At 44.1% G+C, this 25,347-nt stretch overlaps 2 protein-coding genes across 2 annotated transcripts in view; both read left to right on the top strand.

Annotated features, from left to right (window-relative positions):
- The window catches only part of POU2AF1 (POU class 2 homeobox associating factor 1), a 73,815-nt gene extending 65,005 nt beyond the window's left edge, over positions 1–8,810 (top strand). Inside the window, exons 5-8 of the mRNA XM_074561097.1 lie at positions 3,896–4,023; positions 4,728–4,770; positions 4,861–5,132; positions 6,582–8,810. Coding sequence (XP_074417198.1) covers positions 4,767–4,770; positions 4,861–5,132; positions 6,582–6,893 — 588 coding nt within the window. The 5' untranslated portion in view covers positions 3,896–4,023; positions 4,728–4,766 and the 3' untranslated portion in view covers positions 6,894–8,810. The remainder of the gene's footprint in view (positions 1–3,895; positions 4,024–4,727; positions 4,771–4,860; positions 5,133–6,581) is intronic.
- A 1,260-nt stretch (positions 8,811–10,070) lies between these two features.
- Positions 10,071–20,702, top strand: NFKBID (NFKB inhibitor delta). Its single transcript, XM_074561521.1, has 6 exons — positions 10,071–10,148; positions 10,767–10,913; positions 13,577–13,873; positions 14,224–14,340; positions 18,128–18,292; positions 18,721–20,702. The coding sequence occupies exons 1-6, from the start codon at positions 10,071–10,073 to the stop codon at positions 18,790–18,792; spliced, it is 876 nt and encodes a 291-aa protein (XP_074417622.1). The 3' UTR covers positions 18,793–20,702.
- Positions 20,703–25,347: the final 4,645 nt, after the last annotated feature.

The raw sequence follows: 25,347 nt of genomic DNA, 5'->3' as shown, positions 1-25,347 counted from the left end.
GAAGTTGCTTGGTTTGATTGTTTGGCAATGCCTTGGTATGCTTTCCCTGTCTGATCTTTTACTCAGACCAGCATTTCATGGATGTTATTAAGAAGCAGGCATCTTTAAAAAGATTGTGTCTGCATATAGATACTGTACTGACAAATATCTGGGGATGACAAATACCATGCAGAAATGGGATACTGTTGACTGTTGCACTAGATACTGAGGACATCTCTCAGTTAGGTTCTCCAAAGCACAAACAACTGAAGGCTGGGGTTTATAGGATTACTACCCAACACATTAGTCTGCTCAGCGCTTTGTTCACCTTGGGCAGAGTCGTGTGAAGCGTGTTCCTGAAGCTCTTGTCAGCCTGTGAGCTGGGGTTGGAGCTGCTCCCCAAAAGCCAACAGCAAGATCCCCATTGCCTATGCCTGCTATGTTCAGCACAACTTGGACTCGTACTCAGCAGAAAAAATTATATTTTTTCCTAGGTGTGAACCAATTGGCAGAGGGATAACCAGTGTGGAGAGATGAGTGTGTTGACCTTAACAGCAGCACTAATGGAGTTGTCAAATCTTTATCCAGAGTCCACTGAAATTGGCAACCTTCAACTCTCTCTGTGCAGTCTGGACGCTTTCAGGCTGAGTTGCAAAGTGGTCTGGAATCAAACATCATTATTGACTTTGTTCCGTTGTCACTTCATACTTAGAGTTAGTAGAACTGCTGCATTTGGTACCTTTTTATTAGCTGTAGTGTTATCCAGCCACTTTGAAAGATTACTCAAAAGTCTTCAATGTTTATGCTAGGCTTTTGTCGATATTTAACAAATACAGTAAGTGATAACATTGATGAAAGGAAGCTGAGCGTATACACACATCATGGATTTGTAAGGCTGCCTGACAAAAGTATTGCAATGAGCTAAAATATATTTATGCATAGGAACTATTGCAAAGCTTCCTACAGGTTGGATTAGATTCCTTCTCTTCTTTCTTGGCTTCTGATGCTTCATACGGCTCCAACTTTGGAGAGCTGTTGCAAATCAGGATCCAGTGCCCATTAAGGAACAGCATATGGCTGTTCCACAGTCCTTGAATTGCATGAGACAAGCTGGAACACAGTAGGCACTTGAGCGCTGGAACACACGCACTGCTGTTGCTTTTATTTGTTTGAACGGAATTTGGGCATGCAAACCTTGGTGCATTTGCAGCTCATGAATTAAAAATATAATTGAAACTTGGTCCAAGGCAGGCTTCATAGTTTATTAGGACAACCCTGGTATAAGGAGTTGGAGGCTACTAAATCCAGGTGCTTCCTTTACAAGGATATTTTAATTGTTATTATTTCTCAAAATGCTTTTATTTTTAAATGATCATATTTCTTTTGCTTTATGAGGAATTGTACACTGAAGCCAAAAGTCATTTTGCTGTGGTTCATCTGTAATGCTCAGACCTGGTACACACTTGAACAGTGGAAAAGCAGCTGTGCTATATTATTTTTATTTCTGGAGGTCAGCTTGGGGGAACTGAAATATGTTCTGCAGACTTTGGGTTTTTTTCTTCTTTTTTTTTTTTTTTTGGGGGGGGGTTATTCTGCTTACACCGGAAACTGTGAATAGGTATATTTGTCAGCTTTTACAGTAAATTTCTTCTTTCCCATCCCCCAAACCTGGAGTTAGAAACTGACATCCTTCCCCACCCTAATTCTGCCAGGCGGCCCTTTGAAATCAGTGTGATGACTCGGCGGTAAGATACTACTGGAGAGGTACAGTTCTGTCTCTCATGCAATCTGTAGCAGAGCTCCTATTTGCTTTGGTGGAGTTGATGTTTTCACTCAACATAAAGAACAGCAGCAATGTCTGACTCTGAAGAGCTTTTCAGTGAAGTACAGATAAATAAGTTTCAAATGTAAATAAATATAAGACCAAGAAAGCACCTTTGTGATGGTCTTTATTTTGGACCTCCGGTCTAGCATTCAGCTCCTTTTCAGAGATCTCAGCTCAAACCACAGCACTTTTTACTACTGTCTATTGTTTGCACTCAGATAAATTAATACCAATTACATTTAAAAAGCAAAAGGTGAATTATATTAAAACCCCTGTGGATGCTTGTATGCAGAATTAAAGTGACCTTAATTCTCTGGGTTAACTGCATTTCCAAAGCCACAGGATTCATGAGAATGCAACCCAATTTAAAGTCCCACAAAGAATGTCCACAATGGAAACTTATCAAGTAGCATATTTACAAATCAAAGTGCAGTAAAAAGGGGCAGGTAACCACTACTGCAATCAGTGGCTTTACAAATATCGGGCCTCCACGAGCTTTGATATATCCTATGGTTTTGTTCTGCTATCAATTGCCTCCAAATACTTCATGTAAAATATGGGTTGATAATATTGGCTTCTGAGAAGAACTGTGCTTTCCTCTACTTTCACTTGTCACAAGGCTTTGTGATAGGCCTTTTTAGTTGGCCGTAAGCTTTACTTTTCAAAACGGAGCAGAGTTTATGGGTATAAACTCTGAGACGTGTTGTCAATATAACTGTCTGCAATACTGTGTCATGTCCCAGCTCACCAAGTTATAAACATCCTGGCCAGGCTATGAGCAAAGCTCTGTTTGGAAGAGAAACGTGATTCTGGTCCAGGATGGCACTTAAGTATACCTGCCTGTTCTCAAAAGCTGAGGTATGCATGTCAAACTAGTGATGAGTTAAACGGCTTTCCAAATGAGGATGCTTTTCTAATTTGGGTTGCATTTATAGCTTGTGTCTAAGTACAGAATACAGTGTATTTCTCTGGAATATCTAATCTCTATTTTTTTATATATCTACCGGCCAGCAATTATGTTATGTCATAGGCTGAATATCTACTAACCAATCTGTATTATGTGCCTGTTGGATATACTCGGTCTGATTTGTCCTTCAGGTGGGTGTAAATTGCTGCACTGCAGATCAGTGGCACTGAAGGAACAGAAAGCAGATACACACAAGTGAAGTCAAGAGGAATAAAATAAACACGCTATTTTTGTGAGAAGCCTGGAGAAAACAGAATTTCAGCCTCAGGGATTAAGGAGGAAAAAAAAAGTAGATCACAATTGACACACTGAAACTTCATTGAAGGCAGCAGAATGAAAGGCTTAGTCTAGAGACAGTTTGAGGAGAATCAGCATACTTAGTGCCTCTCTCTGCTTTTGTTTTTTGTCTACCTGGCTGCTAAGTTTTGAAGAGGGAAGCCCTTTTTCGCCTCCCCTCAGAGTGTGTGGCTCACCATAGGGAGGTGGAGGTCTGTTGATAGCTATTGCTTTTAGGAATGGAGTATTATCCTCTGCATAACAGCAGCAACCCCTTTTCCTTGTACTACATCCTCCCTGGCTTTCATAAATGTCTAGAGCAATATGCCTATTTATTCAACAGAACACGTTCATTACGCCCTGTGCCTGACAGGACGTGGCTTCTGCTGTTTATACCTGCCAGAACAGCAGGGAAACCACCAGCTCTGGCTTCCAGACCATCCTGACTGGAAAGCCTGCGGAAGCTCTTGTGCTGTGAATTATCTACGAATGCTCTTTTGAAAAGAAAAAAAAAAAAAAAAAGAAAAAAAAACGTTTCTCAGTATTGCTGCAGCTATTTAACAGCTGGGGGGAATTGCAATCATACTTATTTCAGATTAGGTTGTCCTCGTGATCAATCTGTGTGATCACAGCATCCAAGCAGCAAAGGCAGAGAGAAAGCCTGTGCCATCTGATGTCATGTATGGGCCAAAAGACATCATTAGTTAAGGAACAAAATGTTTATGAGTCCAGGCTCCAGACACGTTGACTAGTAGAGCCTGCAGACAAGCAGGCTGCCACGCAGATTTTGTCTCAGAGCAAATGGCAGGAAAGGAAAATAAATGTCACCTGCATTTTTTTGTTCTCAGCTTCTGCTCCAGAACAGCAGCCACAGCCTCGCCCCTATCAAGGTGTCCGTGTGAAAGAGCCAGTGAAGGAGCTATTGAAAAGGAAACGGGGAAATGTTCATAATGCTGCTGCAACGGCAGCTACAACGGTAGGAGAAAAAACAAACACAGGCAGAAAACTCTTCCTCGGTAGCTAAATGATTGACCAGCCCTGGCACCAGCTGGCAAATACTGGATGTTGCTGGCAAGAAATCCTTGTTTCTCTAAAGCATTTTGTAGGCAATGCAGCCTCATTCTACTTGGAGATACCATTAAATATATCTTTACTTTAGGCGGAGTGCCTTTCGGGTGCGGAGCACCTTCAATCACCATTGATTTAATGGAATTGTGAAAGTGCTTTGCACTTGGCAGGATCTAACTCCTAGGAACAGAAAGTGGCTTGGAAGTTAAGCAGCTTGCTCAAGAGAACAAAAAGCGATCAACCAGAGCCATCCTTGGCTATCTGCTTCTTGGTTTCAGCCTACCTGTATCTGTCCTCCCAGGAGGAAACAGACTGACTGGCTCCTCTCTGAAGAGGAATTCCCTCTGCAGCACAAGTTTAAATACTGTTTAAGGCACCCTTGAGCTGAAGGGACATGTGGACTGTGGCTGGGGTTATGTGTAGTGGCTGCCAGCCTCAGTTCTCCTGGGCCCTCTGTAGAGGCAGGTGGGAACATTCAGGCACCGACATTGAAGTAGTAGCTGATAATCTGCTGAGAATAGCTAATATGTTCTGTCTCTCAGTGCTTCTCAGAGGGGATTGAATTTAATGCTTACGGTCTTAATCCCTGGATGTTTTTCTTCTCTCTTCTAGGTCGTTTTGCCCCATCAGCCGCTTCCTTCCTATTCACCAATGGGTAATGTTTCCCTGACTTTCTAAGTGTTTGTCAGCCCTGCTGCAGGGAAGGCTATGCTGAACCAGGTTTTAATCCTCTCCTGTTTTTTAGGCCAGCCTTGCATTGATACGGATGTTGCTGCCTCTGCCGTGCCTGTCACAGATGAAGGAGCGCTCTGTTCTGGCTGGATCTCCCAGCCCTCTCCCACATCCTTACAGCCTTTAACTCAGTGGACTACTTACCCTGATTATGTGTCTCATGAAGCAGCCAGCTGTCCATACACAGCAGATATGTATGTTCAACCTATGTGTCCCAGTTACACACTGGTTGGACCTTCATCTGTTCTGACTTATACTTCTCAACCGCTGATCACCAATTTTGCAGTAAGTCAAAAATACCTAGGTATAAATGACAGCAAATTCCCCACTTCCTAGGAAGAGCCATAGGGAGTACTGGATGTAATTGGCATATTTTATTTAATTTCTATAATGTTGTGTGTCTTTGCATCCATGCTACGCAGTTGTTCTAGCACTGAACCTGTCTACACTGTGCTGGACATTAGTATGGTTTGAGGAGGACAAAGCGTTGTGGTTGCGCTGAAATCAGGCATGCTTCACTGCCATTTCCCCAGCTCTCTGTGCTCCTCCAGACTTTCCATGTTATTAACTCATATGCTGTTATTTGCTGTTGTCCTGGGAAATGAGTCATCTCTCATCAAGTCATCAGCAGGGCTGCCACTGCCCTGAGTCTGTTCAAGTCTATGAACAGTTATTTACTGTAGGAGAATACTGTTTGCAGCTCAGGGATAATAATGGAGAATGTTACGTTTACTGTTGTCATCACTTCCAACTTGAGGAGCTGTTCTTCAGCTTGGATTTGGAATACCTGAGGAAGCAGAATTAAAGTAGTTCACTGAGTGGATGCACGTTATAGTCAATAAATGCTGTTGTCTAGACAAGTACTTAGGACACAGTCCCACCAGAGATCTGAGCAGTATCCAGGAAGTTCTTCACTTTTTAATTCTAAACTTAAAAAAGAAAAAAAAGTAAATGGGATGCCAGGAAACACATCCACCAGGTGGAGCAGGAAGAATGACTTGGCAATAAATTTCTCAAAAATTGCTATTTGAAGATGGAAGAGCAAGGCCAAAATAGCATGTAAACTGGGCAGAACATTTGGTTTCAGGCTGGACAAAATCTGTTTGGCTGATCCAAGATGATTTTCTCTTCCTTAGAGGAGAAGGGCAGAGAATTCTGTTTCAGTTGAAGTCAAGCAGCTTATTTTCCTTTTAATGTTTCAGTTCAGCTGCTGTAACTGACACACCAAATCAGCAAAGGCCCATGCCTGCATCCTGTGGCCTCACTGGTGAGGAAGGGCTATCATCTCAAATGGGGCTCTGCCTTGGCTGACAGGGGCTGGTCAGGATGGGCTGTCGCAGAGGCCAGAATAAGCTGCCTTCAACCTTGTGGCAGCAAAGTTGTGCCTATGCATTCAGCTTTTGCAAGAGAGACTGTCAAAGACGACAGTTTTCAGCACAGGGTTAACTGTCTCATGGGCTTACAGTGAGGAGGGTGGGAGTGGGAACAGAAATTCAGAGGGAACTTGACATGAGTGTGAGCTACTGGTAGCAAGCACCTGGGACAGCCACAGTCACCGCTCTCATGGGAGCCAGCGTGGGAAAACTCTCACACTAGTATAAAGCTTTACCAGAGAGACAGGAAAAGGGATGTTAAAAGTGAGACTGAGCATCCTTAGTCTGTTGGTTTGTGTCCTCCCCCCGCCCCATGTGGCCAATTGTTTTATCTTGCTTTATTTCTCTTCTATTTTAACAGCCCCGAAGCACCACCCCCGCTGTAGTGCCTCAGCTTGAGGTGACGGATCAGCAGCCACCTCTCACATACTTCCCATGGGCACAGCCCCTCTCTGCACTGCCAGCCTCCACTTTGCAGTACCAGCCGGCCTCTTCCACTCTTTCCGGGCCGCAGTTTGTGCCCTTGCCAATCTCCATTCCTGAACCAGCCCCCCAGGAGCTGGAGGATGCCAGACGAGTCATTGGCACACTGCCCATTGAGAAGCTGCTTCTAGAAGATGAAGACAATGATACGTATGTTTTAAACCATGCTCTCTCTGTTGAAGGTCTTTAGGTTGCACATCTGGGGCCTGATCCTCACCTACTCAATACTCCACCTGGCACCGCAGTGAGTTTTGAGTACAGAGGAAAAGACAGTGGGGTGGGAACTTTACTTGTGATTTCAGTGTCCACCTCTAGCATGCCATGACTTGTGTATTGTGTGAAACTTGCTTTGTCCTGAGGCCCAGCACAAGATTTCTCTGCTGTTACAGTTCCTGCTGCCTCTCCCAGGCAGGCTTTTCATACTGCATAGTTCTTGTGCTCAGCGTCAGCATGAGGTGACTTTCATCCTCAGACACAGGGCATGGTCTCAAATTGACATACTATAGTGTAGCCATGGCCAACTGTAGCATTTGGTGAGGGTACACTTGCCTCTAAATATTGGTAAGACCTAGTTCAGTAGGACTGATTTCTAGAGCTCAGCATAAATGCCTTGTGAGTGTGTCTTTGTTCTGTCTGTGGAGAAACCTCTACCTGACCTAGGCCACTAGAGAACATTTGGAGGGCCTAAACTGACATTTTTCTTTCCTAAATTGAATTGCTCCTTTGGAAAACTCAAGTGTAGTTTTGTTCTACTGGTGCAGGTATCTGCATTAGTCTGAAAACAGACATCCCTATTTACAGACCATCACAAAGTAGCCTAGTTGAAAGGTTTGAGTTCACACAAAGATGTAACTTGAAGGTCTCACCTTGTCTGCCATTGGAAGAGAGCCACGTAGGTGTGGGACAGGAGTTTGGAGTCATGGTCTTTCAGCTGCAGAATATTTTTGGACTCTAAAATATCCACCTTTGAGACGGGGGGCTGATGTTGTGTCTGGCTGCTAATGCTGCATGTTCTACCAATGGACAGATCCTGGTCCCACTGAAGTCACTGGGAGTTTTGCATGAGTCAGGATTGCAAAACATGGCCCTATATCAGGAGATCGTTGAGAAGACAGGGTCTGGACTTCAGTCTAACAAGGAATTCATGTCATTACCATTAGCCAGCAATACTTTCGCTTGTTCTGTAGCATTTGAGTGTGAAGTCGGTGATGTCGTGCTGAGCCAAGGAACCTTAGTGACCTCTCTTGTGCCTTACTGCTATGGAAAGTTTCTCTGTGCTGTAGTCTCCCAGACCCACAGGTGCACACATTTTCTTTATAGCTTTCTGATTTTCTTTCCTGGAGAATGAGTAGCTTTACTTTTTCCTCTGATGCAACTGTAAATATTATTGTTGATGCTCAGGAGTGTCGTGCCACAGTCAAATATACTTGCAGGAGATGCATCCCCTTCTAACTCTGTTTATTGCTTTCTTAATAAACAAGGGGCTCTTGGCTGGTGAACACAATTTCTCTGGGTTTTTCTGCTTTCTAAAGCCCAGCATCCGTAGGTGATTTTATTCTTTGCAAGACTAACTGCAAAATAATTTATTGCACTATTACCTGGTGTCCAGCTCTCCAGTTGTCACCCAGGCAATGTTTTAAGTGACCTTACAGTTTATGCCTGAGTGAAGTTTGCAAGCTCAGGTTGAAAGTTTCAAGGACTTCCAAAGCATATTTTGTTATTTAATATTAACAAATCGGGAATACATAAGCAATAGATCATGTAAGTGATCATAAAGTTGTTTGAAAATAGCAGTAGTTCAGGTGCATTGAAATTAGTGGCTTACATTTGCAGAAAAACCCAGCAAAGAAATTAATTACAAGGAGCTTAGTTCACCACTGCTTACTCCAGTTTTATAAGCACAAAGACATTCAGTAGGTAAAACTGGGATAATGCAGTTGTGAATCGAGCCTGTGGTTGCTAAGATTGCTTTTAAATTTCTTTCACTTCAATGTATGTAAATTCTGTGTGTGAATATCAAACAATGATGAACTGTTTCAGAATTTCTTTCTGGGTTGTTCTGGTTAGAAAAAGACATTCTCTTTCAATAAAGATCTACAGTAACTTTCATATGCCTAAAGTGTTTTATTTCCTATCCAAAATGGTAACCCAGCATTGATTTAGCAATCAATTAGTTCAATAACATATGCACAGGCTAGAACCACAGATGAGCTGTTAGAGTTTCTGCTAATTTTGCTCATTAAGGCAGACTGAGGAGGAACTCCATGATCCAGATAGGGGCTGGAGGCACTGTTTTCTCAAGCAGTCCTTACTCACAGAAGCACTCCTGCAGTTCAGATGTTAGTTCAATCACTATTATCCTCTATTGGCATCCATGGGGATGTGTGGGTGTGCACCCACAGCTAATGCTGAGCTTGACTGCAAATCAGACTAGCTGTAAAATCGCATCTCTACTCTGTGAAATTGCAAGGTGTGGCTCTGGGGTACAAAATTACCTGAGGAAAGAAGGAACTGTCTACCACCACCTGACTAAAAAGTATCAAATGGTGCTGTCTGGAGTGAAACAAACCCAGAGGCTGGTACAACTGCCTGTAGGATGGTCTCCTCCTGCGCAAAGGGAAACTGTAAAGCCACATGTGCATGCCTGGTGCACTTGTAAATAGGACCTGGAGGAATGGAAGTGGCAAGCAGCTCTGTTTAATTCTGTCCAGCTCCTGCCATAGAGCCAGGCAACCAAAGTGAAGTGGTAAAGTGTCTTCCCTGTCGCTAAGGGCCGTGTCACCAGCAAGTCCATAACTGCTATGGGTTGTGACAACTCTTGGTCTTATGCACAAGATAAGGACTTGGTCCCTCTCACTAGTAGTTTTTATAAAGAAGTAGAGCTGAACAGGCTGTTTACAAATACACCATTTTGAACAGGCTGTTTGTTATCCCAGCTGGTGACATATCACCAATGCATACAAGGCCGTATCACTCCAACAAGTGATAAATACACACTATAAGGTACACTGGGCCCCAATGCCAGGCTTTGTGGAGGACTTCAATACCTCCCAGCACAAGGGCAAATCTCACCTGAAAGAAAGTGCTGAAGTGGAAAGGAGAGACAGTATGCCAAAGCTCAAGAGTGCTGAGGGCTCTTGAAAGCTGCAGTTATTTTCAGGTAGGAAGCCCTTTCCATGGGAGTGGGTGCTTGCAAGGTCAAGCCTTTTGGGGCTTATGGCATGGTTTTGTGAAACACTGGGTATTAAACCCCCAAACTGGCTATGCTACTCTGTAAAACTTTGCTCCCAGGGTGGTTCATGGCCAAGCAGTGACCAGTGTCTTTATTTACTGTCTTAGAATTCTACATATTTATGCAGCTAAAGGTATGAGGGCGTATACATTGGCAGCTGCAGAGCGCATGAAATTGCTGCGAAGACTTGATGCCAAGGAACACAGAGGAAAGGTAATATGGACCACTTTCTCTTGCAAACAGCGGTGTTTGGGATGGTTGTGGTCTTTGCATGACTGACAGCCACTGATGCCCTGTAAAACCCAGCTCTGTGTCTCTGTTGCTGCAAAGGAAGCCTTTGGCACTGATATACCTTGCTTAGGTGCCTCTGGCAGGATCCTAAAATTAGAGGGGATGAGATGAGTATGACCACCTTCTCTTTTCAGCCCATGGTTCAGAGAGTGATCTGAAACAACACTGGTCCAGGAGTATACGTATGTGTTGGCAGTAGTGTCTGAGGCCAAAGGTTTTATGAAAACAGATTTATGCTAAGAGGGCTGCACCTGACATAAACAGTGTCTCAAAAATGCCGGACTTGGATTGTCATCCAAATTAGGGCTGAAGAGTACAAGAGGGAGTTTAGCAGGAGCTGGGAAACGCCCCCATCTCCTGACGCTGTGGATACTAATATGTGGGATTCAAAATCTGCCTATGAGCTGTCTTTGGTTTATGCACCACAATCCTTGGGATTCTAGATGCCATTCAGCCCAGACATCCTTTCCCTGTTTCTTGTTTTATGATAGCACCTGCTTCTAGACTCTCACGTTTTATCTGCTGTGCTGCTGTTTTCAGACTCCTCTGCTGGTGGCCGTCACTGCCAGGCAGCCAGCTATTGTCTATGATCTGATCCGGGCAGGAGCAGATGTCAATGCTGTAGACAACAAAGGGCAGTCAGCTTTACATCTTGCTGCAACATACGGGTATACCCAAGTTCTTCAGGTAGGAAAAGCTTTTATGGTTTTAATTGCTAGCAATATAAGCTGACAATAAAATCTCAATATTAGTGTCTTTAAATAACTGTCTCGTAAGACAAGAGGTCAGTAAGCAACAAAGACTGACCAAAGTTTCTTTTTCCATTGTGTTAGGAATCGACTTCCCAGATTATTCCTATTTTAGATCTATACTTGCACCTAACAGCAGCCTCCTGTTACAGAGGAAATGGCTTTAGCATATCTGGGGGGGGGGAGAAATAAATTCTTTCTGCAGATCACAGCTCTAAATCTGCTGATGGCAGGCCAGGCAGAGTGAGCTTGCTCTGGCTTGAGCTGCCAGCCTTGTACTGATGCCTGCATTGGAGGGGGTTCCCCAGAGGCTGCAGGCAGCTGTGGGATGTGAGAAGAGGGAGCAATAATACCAGTGTGAAACCCCCTCCCTGATGTCAGCGTCATCCAGACAGCAGAAATGAATTGTGTCCAGACTCAAGCCAGCTGAAGAGAGAGCAGATGTGACCCATCAGACAGAGACAGCACAGGCACAGCCTTCAAAATTAGACACATTTTTCAGATTTTATGCAAAACCAAGATCCATCAAGAAGATTTTCTAGGGCGTGAGAGACACTAAACATTCCTGTATGGCCAGAATCTACAAAAGCTTTCATGACTTCTATGACCAGATCTTCGCTTCCCTATTGCTTCACGCATCTTTCTGTAGACAGGGTCTACATCTAAGTTGTGTGCAAGCCAGACTGTAACAGTCCTTAAGAGCAAATTAGCACACTAGAAAAGGCACTGTGGGAATTTTTGGAAGGGATTACATAGCAGAGAGAAGCATACTGGAATGTGTCTCTTAAACGCTTAGCTATTGGCCATAAAATTGAATTTTTAAAACATGCCTTCCTTGATTCGTGTCATGACCGAGTATAGGCAGCTTCAACGCAGAGTTGTATTGCAGCAGCATGGCTGCTGCTGAGTTTACCTGAAGGCAGGGCGCAGAGTCCTCTGAGAATGAGGGATGTGTCAATGGAAGTGCCAGGGGGTACCTGGCATGCTGGCAGTCCCTCTCCAGTATTCGTTAACTCTGCCTTGCACACGCCCTGTGTTGAGTCATGAGCAGACAGTTAATGTGTAACATTGCAAGTTCTTTGGAAAACAGGTGTTTTCATTCAGTGAGGAAAAGTGTTTTACATCCAGATGATTCCAACAAAGCTTCACAGAGTGCCTTCTGGTGGTTTGTTTGGTGGTTTTGAGGTTTTTTCCCCCTTGACATAAAAAGGGAAAATGCACTCAGGCTTGCCTTTCAGTGCGGCCAAGGCCATGAAATGCTTTATGGTTGGTTGGTTGGTTTGTTTATTTATTTTATTGCTTTTTCTAGCGGATTAACAATCTAATCTTTAATCATGAGGCAGCTCAGAGCTGCTTGTCAGTATTCGATCTCTATATATTATTTTATTGTTATGAAAAGAGAGCGCAAGCCCTAACTGCTCTGGAAAATCTTTCAGCAAAAGGATTCTGTCCTGTGCCTTGTCTACCTTGAAAAGGTTCTAGATGAGTCACTGCACTGCAAAAGTTCTTAGTCAAGATGTGAACAACTTGCTTTATTCAGTCAAGAGCAAAAAATACACTATCTGTAATAACATAGGCAAGGAGCTACTTGGCTGCATCACATCGAATCTATAATTTTCTTAAGTTAAATAGTTTTAGAATTTTTGCTCTCTGCTAAATCTGAGCGATGCTTATCTCCAGACCACTATTTCATGCCATTTATAGGCTCTGTCTCCTCATTGCTGCAGCCATTGAAACAAACTGTGGTTTTAAACTGTCACAATGCTGCGTATCTGATGCACATTACAAAGAAAAAGTAAATAAATCCAGTCTGAGAATTTCCAATGCAGCAAACTTCTAGGTAATAAAGTTTGGCTGTACCTGTCAAGGAGAGATTGTCATTTATCCTTGCTGAGAATAACTCAGAATAAATACGAATTGGTGTTATTGGTGCCTTTGCTTAATCCAGGGTGAAAGCAAGGAGGCTAGCACTCTTGAGCTTGGTGCAGTGCCTTAATTTTAGTGTTCTGAACTGAGACTCTAATAGGATGCTATACTCAGGAGGGGTTTAGGAAACTAGGTAACACAATCATGTTGTGTAACCCTGAGTGTCCTTGTTAGGAAACAGATTCACAGCACTGAAATCTAGTGTCAGATAAGGGCTTAGTCTGTAGTTAAATGATCATTATCTGATTGTTTGTTTGTTTCTTTTAAAATTTTGTTAGTTTTGACTGATTTTTGGCTTGGATAGTATTCTGCTGATCTGAAGTCTTCTATTTCTCTGTTGCTTCTAGGTTATATTGTCACTAGGTTTCCCTCTTGATTTAGAAATGAAGGATTTTGAAGGTAAAACCCTTTGTACAAATACTGAAATTGTACAAATATGAAAAACTACTGGCTATTTCATTGACTGATGCTCAGCGGTATTTGGTGGTGTGCTAGGAGGCCAGAGTGGCCTCAGAAACTGCCTGGGCATGAGTCATCGTTGGGTGCTCAAATGCCACAGAATTCAGTGGTGCTGATGATCCAATGGTGATTCAGTCAATGGCACAATTGGAACTGTGTGCATGCTGGAGTGCCCCAGAAAGTGCCTACACAGCCATATGGTACCTTTGAAACCAGAGAAGGACTTGTGCCTTAACAACTCATGTGCAGAGATGCATACGCTCTCGTGCCAGCCCTCGCTTCCTCTCTGTACATCAATATCTTCATCAGGACTGTCATTATCTTCCTCCCGTACTTGGTTTTCCAGGCCATACCCCACTCCACTGTGCTGTTCTGGCCCACAATGCCCTGCTCCGGGAGCAGGGTTGCCAGACATTGACGGAGGAGCAGCAGAAAGATCTTCGGCACCAGAGTGAAGAGCTGGAGTCCTGTATCCACCTCCTGGTGCAGACAGGAGCCTCCATCTACAGTCGGGTAAGGGATTGGCTCAGTTGTCCCTATGCTGTGTGTTTGTGTGGGAACTCTCCCCTGCCCTGCCTGATCCTTGTGCTATGCTCAAGCTATAGAATTGGAGAAGGAATGAACGGCTGACAGAAGGACAAAGCCCGTTTCCCTTTTAAGTAACTGCTTGCAGAGTTAGTTGCTGCCTTTTTCTTGCAGCCTCAAGCAAACACTGGACTGTAAGAGGGCCACTGAAGGGGAAGGAGGTGATCCACATCAGCTGCAGACCTGGCCTGGACTTTTCTCTAGTGGGTTTATATAATATCTTCAGGTTGTTCTGCAGAATGTTTCTTACTTTGTTTGTTTTTTCTCTTTTTAAATAGGATGTGAAAAGCAACAAGACAGTTCTTCATTATACGGTCCAGGATGGGAACATCTCCCTGCTAAGATACTTCTTGGAGCTGAATGCTTTCAAGTCCAAGGACTTTGTCAACAACAAGGTGAGTCAGACCATGCGTGGACAGAATTTGTGTGCACATCCACAGGCAGAGCAAATGCCGAGGGCAGTGTGAGACCTGTGCTGCAGTGGGAGGCTGCGTGCAGAGGCATTAGGAGATCTGTGGCGTCCTGCAGAAACCAGTTACCCTCTTCTCACACACGTTTTTTCTGGAGGGGAAGAGCAACAGTTTGAATCTGAATTTTTTTTTCATGAAACTGTATTTTCCAGTAAATAGACACTTCACCTGGAAAACAGTGACTGGCTTGAACTCTGAGTTGTGTAGTGAAGTGCAGGCCCCTCTCCCAGCAGGCAGAAGCTGACAGAATGAGAGAGCGAGATAACCAGGGAAGAGGAAGGACATGGGAGGCAGTTACTTGAGGAGGAACATGAACTTTATTACATTAGGCTGAAGACTGAAAAAAGAGATCTGCAGTGATGCAATGGTTTGCTGTTGGCAGCAACGTAATGCTGAAAGACGGCAGTTTAGGGTAGCCGTGTATGAAGTAATCAAACATGCCATCCATAGGAAGGATGAAGCTTCTATTTCAGTTAAGGGAGACGGTGACTCTTTCTGCCTTAAACATTATTTGCAAGTCTTCTGGCTCTGTTTGCGCCTGGGTACAAAGTGGTTATTGTGATGGCTGCAGGCGAGTTTGAGCCTGGCGTATCAAAATATTCACAGGGTCCACCAAATCCTAGCAGCGGCCAGGAGCAATAACAGAAGACAGACACATGCTACAGACAGTGAAACAGTGGCTCACATTGCCAGGCAGGTGAAGCATGGTGAAACCAGCTCTCTAAAGCCAGGCAGCACCCTTGCTGAGTATGCAGGAGCCTAGGCACTGTGGCAAGTAGACCACCTCTGACTCTGCAGGCTCAAGACCCTGCTTTAGACACTCTATACAGCCCTGCTTACTGAGGTGAAGTTTTGCTCACATTGGTTTCTCAGTGCGGGGTTTCTGGAGGCACAACCATTCCTAGGTTGTATAAAGCAAGCTAGAAACCTTCTCAGTGCTGCTGTTGTGTCACCCATCCCCTTGCTGCCCCATACTTCACCTCCGAGCAGATACCAAGCAGTGACACTATCTTGCAGATATATCAGTTTCACCCATCCTCCTAAGCAAAAATCCTGACATTCCTGTTCCTTAGCTGAGATATCGCTCTGCACCATCAGCCAGAGCTTTGGATCTTGACTAGCTGCCCCCTCTCAGCAAGACCAAGTGGGTGATTCCCATCCCTGGAAGTGTTCAAGGCCAGGCTGGATGAGGCTTTGAACAGCCTGGTCTAGTGGGAGATGTCCCTGCCCATGGCAAGGGCATTGGAACTAGATGATCTTTAAGGTCCCTTCCAACCTGAACCATTCTGTGATTCTGGGTGCTTCTGCAGAAGGGTACCCTTGAGCAACAATGGACAGAGAGGGGAGGACAAGATTAGGGATCCCTGTTTTGAGAGGGTCGGTGCATTAGCTTTTCATTTCAACAGTTTCAGTCTCTTAGCCTTGCTTGTACTCCCTAGAGCATCCACATGCTTGTGTCCATCATAAAGGAATTGAATGTTTTCTATCAACTGAGTTGCTCACTTTGGAAGCAGGTACTGGGTAGCTTCACTTTTTTTTTCCCCCTACAGATGTCTTTTGGACTGGAGGAAACATGTTTTGCTTTGTGTATGTGGGTAATAACACTGAGCTTCTGTCTTTATGTACAGCGAAGGGCCTTATGCTGCCTTTTCACTACATTCTTTCTGTATCTTTTAAGATCCATTAGGCAGGTGCTAGCTTGTCCACAGGAGTCTGCTGTTGTCTCTTGATCACAATACTGTGAGAGCTTCCGGCTGTGATAGGTTCACTTGAAGTTCTTGGTCTTGTTGGTGAGCTGTCTCGAACAGTGAGAAGTACAATGGGAAGGTTGTCTGATACCCATCCTGGCTTTTTCGCTCTTCCGAGCATGCAGATGACAAGAAAACAGGGATGCTGGATTCCACGTTTTCGCTTACGTGGCTCACCCACTGCTTGCTGTCGTTGTCTCATTCTAAATTCATTTCGTTGTGGTTTTTACAACAAGAAGAGCATCGAGGTCTTTGAGGTATTTTTCACCTGAAGGATTCCTAGAGCCCAGATATTGCTGATCTGGACCATTGCCTCGCGTAAGCCCTATTAAAGTCAATGGGAGGCTTCAAGATGAGGCATTGTCAGATTGCCTTGTTTTCTTCGCCCCATGCCTGGATTTGGAAGCTACTAAGTGCTTCTGCCACAAAGATGCAGCAAACAAATGCAGATGTTCCCATTTTAACGAGAAGTCCTATAAAGAGCTTGTAACTATCCCTTGACTCTATGGGATGATAAAATTGACAAGGATCTGCTTGTTCAGGGCTTGTAAAAAATGCCTTGTCTGAGAATAGTTGTTAAAATTTTGCTATTTTGTTTTATGCTTCAGTGTCCCTTATGTCTCAGTGTTAAATAGGACCTGAAACTCATATGTATTCCTTTTAACAACTGGAATACACATTGCAATTTTTGTCCAGTCATTCCAAGTTCAGGACAACGTATGATCATTTCTGAGAGAAAAAATATACAGCTGCCTAAATGAGACTTTCTGCAGACTAAAAATACCTTGCCTTATGCGTTTGCTTATTAGGTTTTTCTCATTTAAAACCGTTACCAGTCATACCTGACTAGGCAGGGACACAGATTTCTATACGGTCTGGTGATACCGGAGCTTTTCTGCAGCAAATTGCAGTAAGCTCTGTCCTGCGCCCCCACGTGGCTTCACAACAAATTTTGTCTATCGTTTCTGTGCAAATCCTGTTACTGAAAAAGCTGGAGTTAATATATGCTTAAGTAGGCTCTTAACCTCAGGACTCTTCTGAATGACAGTGCCATGAAAATAAAGCCAGGCATTACCTTCATCACTCTGGGAAGGAACTAGGAGAAGATTTGGAGCCCGACATTATTTATTTTGTCTGCCGCAGAGCCAAGCCACCTGCAGGCCTGTTTGGTCCACAGTACACAAAGTCACTGAGGGACACGGGCTGCTGGAGTCTGGCTTAGCTGGGCCCCCCGGACAGCTTGGTACCTTTCAAAGCACCTCTTCTTAATGCCAGGACTTTGTTGACCTGGGAGGACTCGCACAAAGATGCCTGGTATCCAAGAGAAGAGTCTGAGCCTCGCATATAACCTATACACTATTGGGTCTGCCTTTCACTTCTGTCAAAGTTTCTTTGCAGCTTTCTGGCACTTGTAAGTGATTGTAAAAGGGAGCAGTGGAGATGTATGGAGCACAAATGGGTCTATTGTTGTTAATGCTTGCATGGCCCGTGTGTGATGGGTAGCACAACATAATGTGCTTTGTGTCCCTTAGTTTGACTTAAATGTTTCCCAGTGTAATAGTTCCTGTTGTTTCTCCTGGGTAAATATGCATGGTACGTTGCCTCTATCCTTCTATTTTTCAAAAACCTCATCAGGTCTCTGCTTACGTGAGGGTGCGATTTAGCAGGGGGTTGCAGACTGATTAGGAAAGTTGCTGATACAGGACTATTTAATAGGTGTACCCAAAGCCCCAAAGCCCCCCAATTTGTAGTGCTCTATCAGAGAGAAAAATCTAAACCTACAAATCTCCTGCATGAACAGCCATACATGGGAGAAACAGAGCAGGGATACTTCCTCACCTCTCGGTAAGTAATGGTGTGAAGCTTCTTCAGCTCTTATTTCACAAATCTCCAATTCTGAGTGGGTAGCACAGCTTATCAGGAGGTTTCTCTTTTCTTTTTTTTTTTTTCTTCTACTACATTAGGCACATGGCAACACAGCTTTGCACATGGCAGCTGCATTGCCTCATGACAAGAATCAGAAAGAAATCGTCCAGTTGCTCCTTGACCACGGGGCAGACCCGAGCATCCGAAACTTAGACAACGATCAGCCAATCCACATGGCTCCTTCTGGAAAAGCTGGGGATCAGGTACATGGTCCACATTGCTGCTGCTTCTGAACACATCTGTGCACACCACAGCTGTCTGTCCTTGCCAGGGGAACAGTGAGGACAAGTCGTGTGACATGGGTCTGATGTTGCAGTGGTGTAGACTTGGGGGTTCCCTGCTTTAGTAAATACATAATTGAGGAACACAAAGCAGGCATTAGCTCATACTCTAAATACATCTGAGGCGGTATCAATGTGTAGTTCTTTCATAATGGCAGCAAATCTCAAGGGATGATCGGGTTTCATGCCTATAGATATGAAAAGGCTTCTGGAGCTCATTGTAGTCTCTGATATGTTTACACGTGTATTTAGTTACACATATACATGTATATAAGTGTGTGTATGTATGTATTAGGGTGTCTGCATGCAGTTTCAGACGGTGCGTTATGAACTACTACATTTTTTTGCAGGTTAGGCATTTGCTGAAGAAAGGGAAAGTTGCATCTGCATTCGTTTCCTGTTGCCGAAATGCCAGATCCTAGGTTGCCTGCAGTTTCTGGAATGGCTTCAACTTCAGCTTGCTAATTGCACAAGGCCTCTTAGAAAAACTGTGAGGGTGATTAACCGACGTCTCCCTGCTCCTAGAGTCTTTCAACCAGGGTGGGATGACAGTGTTTCTCAACCTGTGGACCATGAGTATCATGTAAGATATCAGAAGATGAGCTTTCAAATGGTTGAAAACTTTATTTTGTTATCAAAATATACTAATAAACCCCAAGTATTGCTTGCAAGCAGGGAGGGAAGCAAAGCAAATGGCTGTTACATAAATAAGTAAATGTTCGAAGTACAGCCAGCCTTTGATTTGGTGGCAACTGAGACGCACGGTGGTGACTGAACACAAGATGGTAGTTTGGCTATGAAAGGTTGAGAAATACTGCTCTTAAGACATACTTGAACCCTGCCTCTTGTTAGGCTCTGTAGAGAGGTACCGGTTGAAATACTGACGCCTTTGTGATGCGCAATTACCTCCATTGTTCCTGCTAGCCTGGGAATGCAGGAACCTGAGGGAAGGCAAAAGACTGGATGGAAGAGGTCACATCAGCCTGAGGCGTCATCTGTGGCTGTATTTCACTGAGTGAGTGGATATCTGAACTGAAGAGCTCCAAGCGAGGGTTCCTGCAAGCTGCTGCTACCCTATTTCTTGGCACTTTGTGAAAGAAAGCTGAAGCAGCTGCTGAAGCAGCATTGCCACAGCCTCTCACCCCACCCCAAGAAAAGAAAACAGATGCTTGTAAGAGCAAGTACACGGGGCAGGTTCTCAGCAGCACAGGTTCGTGTGGCTCCTGAGTGCTTCCCAATGAAGGGATTCCTCTTTGAGGCTTCTGATCCAATCCAAGTCTCCAGCTCTGATGGCAAAGAATAGCTCTGGAAGCATGTCAGAGTGGGGAGCTGAACCCTCACCTGAAGTAATGCTTGTATAGGAGACAGAGGCTTCCTTTGGGTCTTCAACAGCTTTTAGGCATGGACAGGGTAGGAAACCTTTGAGCTGTGTGGGCCTGTACACAGCAGGGTCAGAGTGCAATGTGGTAAGTGCTCTCCTATTCCCATTCATATCTAAGGGGGCGTTTTAATAGATTCTTCTTATTCTTTCAGTGAAATGATTTGTGAATTGCTGTGCAATCAACCAGCAACAGTGTCTCTGCTGGGTCAATAGGATTGAAATTAGATGCCTGAAGGGAGTGAGAGCCATGTTTTGACAACCCTTTCACACAGGGTGTCTCATCTTCAGTACACATTCTGAATTATAGTCGCTGATTTCTCAATGTTGCACAAGTTATTATTTTCTAACAGGACTGAACAATAAGATGAAGGGCAGATGTCTTAAATCACTGCAGTAACTTCCTTGATCACCCACTAACTCAAAGGGATGGGGTTTTCTAAAGCACTTGTCTGTCTTATAGACCTGGACTGTTTAAACAACTGTTCAGCAGACTGGAACAAAAGCTCCTAAGAAATACAGAGATCGTCTCAACTTTCTCAGCCCTGCTCTCTGCTGTTTTGCTATTGCTCCTCACTACATCATATCTACAAACCTGTCAACATCCGCTGACAAAAAAGTAGATGTGGATTTGCATGTATTTGCATAAATTTGCATATATCTGGGCATAGGCCAGCAAAAGCATGTGCTTTCTTACTTTGAAGGGATGTTATAACAAGCCTTGAATTGAGTGATAACTGCGTTGGTGAGTTAGTACTGTGTGTCAAGATAATATGGCCAATAAAATATCCATTTGTTGAACTTGCTAGCAACAAAACTGTAAAACTGTGATCAGCATGTGGCATGTGATGCACCAGGAAAAATGTAAAGACTTTTGCCATCTAGAAATGTCTATGAGATAACAGAAGTCCTTTTTGCAGCAAGTGAAAAAAATACATGAGCTGTTTTCTAGGGTAGCTTTATCTCTTTATTTTTTCATCTGCCTGCTGTTGGATAGTTAATACAGAGCAACACCATCAGTGACTTGCAGTCTGTAAGCATCACCATCTCCAGAATATCAGGGAAAATATCAGTCTGGGGAGGGGTAGATGTGGCTTCATTCAAAGCATTGCCCTGGCAGCCTGTGCTACTCAAGAGCTGATAGATGAGATTTGCAGAGGGAAGATCCCATGACCGACCCAGGAAGGATTCATTCTCTCTACAGGCACATCTGTGTTCAGCTTCCCAAAGCTCATACATTAGAGGCCTTCTCTGAAGCCAGACACAATCAACAAGCTGTTCATATTGTCTTTGGACTGGATCCACGAGACAGTTGGAGGCTGCTGCATGTAAAGCACCTTTCCCTGTCAAGCCAGGCAGTTCCTGGCCTGTGTATCAAGAAAATTCCTTTGAAGGCTCAAAGGTGGCCTGAGTGTTAAGTATTCTGTGCTGGGGTGAATTTCATTGATTTGAGCAGTATCTTAGTTCATGGTTAACCCCTCAATTTTTTATGACTATTTCAGGGGAAATGTATCTTTTATAACCTTAGCGGTACTGGCAGTGTGTGATACCCCTTTATTTGCACAGTTTATCTCTTCCTACCTGTGGCTTTGGATAAGTTGTTAATAACAAAGGCTTGTTATCGCCAAACAAATGTTCAGAGTGGCACCATAGAAAAGTCACTAGTCGGTTGGCAAGGAAAACCTTTTGATCAAATACTCTGTGCAACTGGTAGACAATGTGAAAATAAGAACCTTTTATTTTCTCTGTAACTGCGTGTTCGTGGTACTTCTGGAGTTATTCATGGCTTTTGTAAGAATGGGGTGATCCTCACTTTTGTGTAAACATAGGTTTATATAGGCTGGCAGAACTTCACCTGGCAGGGACTGATGAAATGCCAGTGTTTAGTGCAGTGCCCGCACCGTTGGAGTTATGACCCAAGCTACTTTCCTTTAACCCCCGCCTTTTTTTTTTGGGGGGGGGGGCGGGGGAAGGAAGAGAGGAGAGGGGTAAAAGAAGGAAAGATTATGTTCCTCATAGCCAGAAAATGCACAATCAACCTTTGAATAGTCCTCCTCTGTTGTTTTTTTTTTCCTTGCTTGTGTCCACAAGACATCATTGTGTCAACAGTCAGCAAGCTTTTACTTGCATTGCATGTGTCACCTGGAGCTATTGACATGGAGTTGGGGAACGGTGTCTAAAACATGTTTGCAGTCCCTGGCATGGGGGATTGCAAAACAACTGGAGAAAGAGTAGCAGAGAAATAGGAAGAGGCTGCAAGGAATGGAGGACAGCGCTGCTTACTTAATGGACTTACTTAATGGACCCTAACACAGACCCCAGTGCACAGAAACGTTTTGCTGGAAATATTCTTGTCCCAGCAGAGCGGTTGGTAATTTCAGAGCAGCTGGTCCCACGCAGCATGAGGCCAACAGCTGTTAAATATCTGCTGTCTTTGAGAACACACTGCGTGCTCCCATCTCAGGACCTCAGCCACCTGTGAGCCCTGGAGTGTGGAAGCTCAGTGGCAAGACCAGCCCAGCGCTTCAAGAGGCAGTTCCCCCCACTGGAGGGGTGCTTTTTTTTTGCCTGAGTCTGACAACATCCAAGGAACAGGAATAAGAATGGGATGTAGGGTGGTTTGTAGTGCTTGTGCTCACACTGCCATTCCTAAGTGGTCGTGCCTAAACAGCAGCCATAGGTTCAATGATGTGCACAACCCCTCCACAGCACACCAGTGTGCACACAGCAGTCCTCTTTGGAGATGCAGTATAACCACTGATAGCTGTACAGAGCTATGCCACAATATACTGATAAATGTGCAATCTGCTGGTAATGTATTAGATTTATATATCTGCCTGATATGGAGGTGAGAGATATGTTGTTAGACTGTAATACTTGACTTCCTTGCTGGCACTGTTGTGTAGACCAGGATACTACTAACCTTGCTGTAAAATGTGTTAATACGAGCACTCTCCTTGTTGAATGCTTACTTAGCATTTTCACATGCTCTTTCCTTTGCTACATGAGAATACCTCTTCTTGGCTCTGTTAGGCTCAGGCCAACGTTGCCAACCCACGGGGAGGATGTGGTCACCCAATTTCCACTAGAAGCCCCAAATATCTTGCCTCAACCTTATCTTCTTGTGGCTCTTTCATGTTGGTAATAAAGGGCTTTGACACATGGCTGAAGGTGTGCCCATTCCTCAAGCAGGTGGCAGGAGCAGCCAGCACTAAGCAATCTGCAAAGCAGGCTGGGACAGTAGAAGTGTAACCCTCCAGTGAGATAAAACTCTGGGGCTGAAGCACTGCTGAAATGACAGAGTGTCTCTTTGCAGGGGTAATCACAGCTTTAACTGCAGCAAAGACACAGCTGTTATCTCCTGTTTATAAGCTTTCTGTGACTGAAGGCATTTATCACTTGGGCCAACTCTGAGATTAATCAGGTAACAATAGGGGAGAGAGGAAGATATTATTTAAAGTTGTTGAAGTATTTTAAAGCAAATTTTGGCAAAACAGCTGCTGCCTTGCATAAGGTAAAGGAATTGGATGTTGAAAAGGTATGGTTATCTCTGTGTAATCTCCTTGTCTAGCATGACAGAAATGAAACATCCTGTCCAGGGACCTGGATTGGACATGGGGAAAAAAAGCCATTTTTAGCTCATACGGAATTTAAAGTGATGAGAACCCTGTAGGCTGCATGGGATAGAAGGTTGACATAACTGGCATTATATAAAGTCTCATTAAAAAATGTTACCCTTAGTTCTTCATAGATTTCACAGGGTGAAGAAACATTGGTTGTTGGGTTTTGGTTTTTTTTTTGGTAGAATGGAGGAAACCTCTCTGTTTGCCAGCCACATACGTGTGTCTGTTGCATCCTCGGCCATATGGGTAATTTCAGCTCTGGGGAGAAGAAAGCTTTTCAGCTAACTGTAGAAGTGTCTGGAGAAGAAGGTGAGGATACTGCTAGTTAAATTACGTATTTGTCTTTACAGGCGAGTTATTTTTTTCATTTGTGTTGGATTTAATATGGAGAGATGCCTCTTTCTTTCCAGTCTAGGTGCTCAGCTGAGAAACTGGGGTCTTGGCAGTCTCCCTCACCAAGTGGTATTAAAAGGAGGTGAGGGACAGTCTTAGAAAGGTCTGGGTTTATGCAAGAAACAGGGAATACCTCAGGTGTGATAACTGTGAGAAATAAGTTCCGGTCCAAATGAAATAGGCTCAGGCAGAATCCTCTGTGAAGCACACTTTTATTCACGTTCTTGCAAGAGCGGGTGACCTAGCAAGTAGGCACACTTTCAGTTCTTGAAACACACCTTTTTATTTCCTAATCCCGGCCGAATTTTTCCCTCCCCTGTTTCCCATTGGTTGGGTACTCCAGGGTTCACAGTCTGTCCGAGGCGCCTAAAATTCTTCCCGCATGTCCTGCCTCTGTTTACTTCTCTTCATGCTACACCTAAAGGGATTGTCTGACTAGTTTATTTCTTTCCTTTTTGGTAAAAGATTGCTCAATGCCATTAGCCCTGGTTAAATGTTTGACTGCCCTTCTAGACACTAATCCAGTAGGAATCAGTTTGTCCTTTTGTCTGTGTGATAAGAGATGTTCTACAAGCCTTTGCTGGAGCCTCTTTGTCTTGGTCATTCCCTTGTCATGCCACCACTGATGGGAACGGCTTTTCTCCTCTGCAAAAGCAATACCTGCCTTTCTTACATAACTTCCCCATTATCTACTTTAAAAAAATAATCATTTATCTCCTGTTCAGTTGATTATGCTGAAAGGTGGAGAAAACCTGCTATCAACGGACCAAACTATACAAAGGGCTACTGAACTACATCAGCCTCTCACTGAAACTCTGCCTTCACGGGGAAGCTGGTGTTGAGCAGCAGCCAAAGAAGTCTGGCACTGGGTTCACCCTCCGTGCAGGCCCGAGAGGCCTTTCTGGCGCATGGCTCAGGGGCTAAGCCCTGAGCTCGCATGGAAAACAGTGGTTTTCCTTTTCTGCAAGAACCGCTACAGAGTATCATCATGGCAGCCTGAGCAGAAGCAGTGTCTAAGAAGGTGCAGATCCATCTCAGAGCAGGGTGCTGCACAGCTTCCTCTCTGAATAGTGTGCTGCGTGCTGAGATGCAAAAATACTTTTTATCTGCTGGAAATGGTAAGCAAGACCTTTCATACTGCTGAGTAGTTGCTCCTTGTATAGGTTGCTGAGAGTCTCTCTGCCTCACCTTTGTGAGAACAGGGCCAGGATCCTAGATTGTTAGCAGAAGAGAAAAGCACTGACATTTAGCACGTGAGGAATGAAGAGGCTTCAGCATGCATACCAAGTTATTTATTTGTATCAAAAAGAGCTGGTTTAATGACATGTGTTTGGTAAGGCAGTTTAGGATTTTTTAAAAACAACAACAAAAACAAACAGGGGAAAAACCACCCAAACCACCACCACAACAACAAAACACGCCTGACCATACAAGACAGGAGGATTAATGTAGTGAAAACATCATGTCGAAAATATCTGAGTAGTGAAGAATAAACTGGACTGTGTTAGGCAGCGCAACTTTGCATAGTTCATGGGCAATTAATCTGATTTGGATACAGTGGATGTGTAAAACCACAGTCCCCA

The sequence above is a fragment of the Larus michahellis genome, chromosome 17, assembly GCF_964199755.1.
Source record: "Larus michahellis chromosome 17, bLarMic1.1, whole genome shotgun sequence".
Taxonomy (NCBI): Eukaryota; Metazoa; Chordata; class Aves; order Charadriiformes; family Laridae; genus Larus; species Larus michahellis.
The sequence above is the reverse complement of the archived record's forward strand: the minus strand, read 5'-3'. Positions and strand labels throughout refer to the sequence as shown.

Coding starts and splice junctions, on each gene's coding strand:
- NFKBID (XM_074561521.1), top strand. CDS start 10,071: ATGAGGGCGTATACATTGGCAGCTGCAGAGCGCATGAAATTGCTGCGA. Junction 10,914..13,576: donor GGTATACCCAAGTTCTTCAG/GTAGGAAAAGCT, acceptor CTTTGAAACCAG/AGAAGGACTTGTGCCTTAAC. Junction 18,293..18,720: donor CTGGAAAAGCTGGGGATCAG/GTACATGGTCCA, acceptor ATTTTTTTGCAG/GTTAGGCATTTGCTGAAGAA.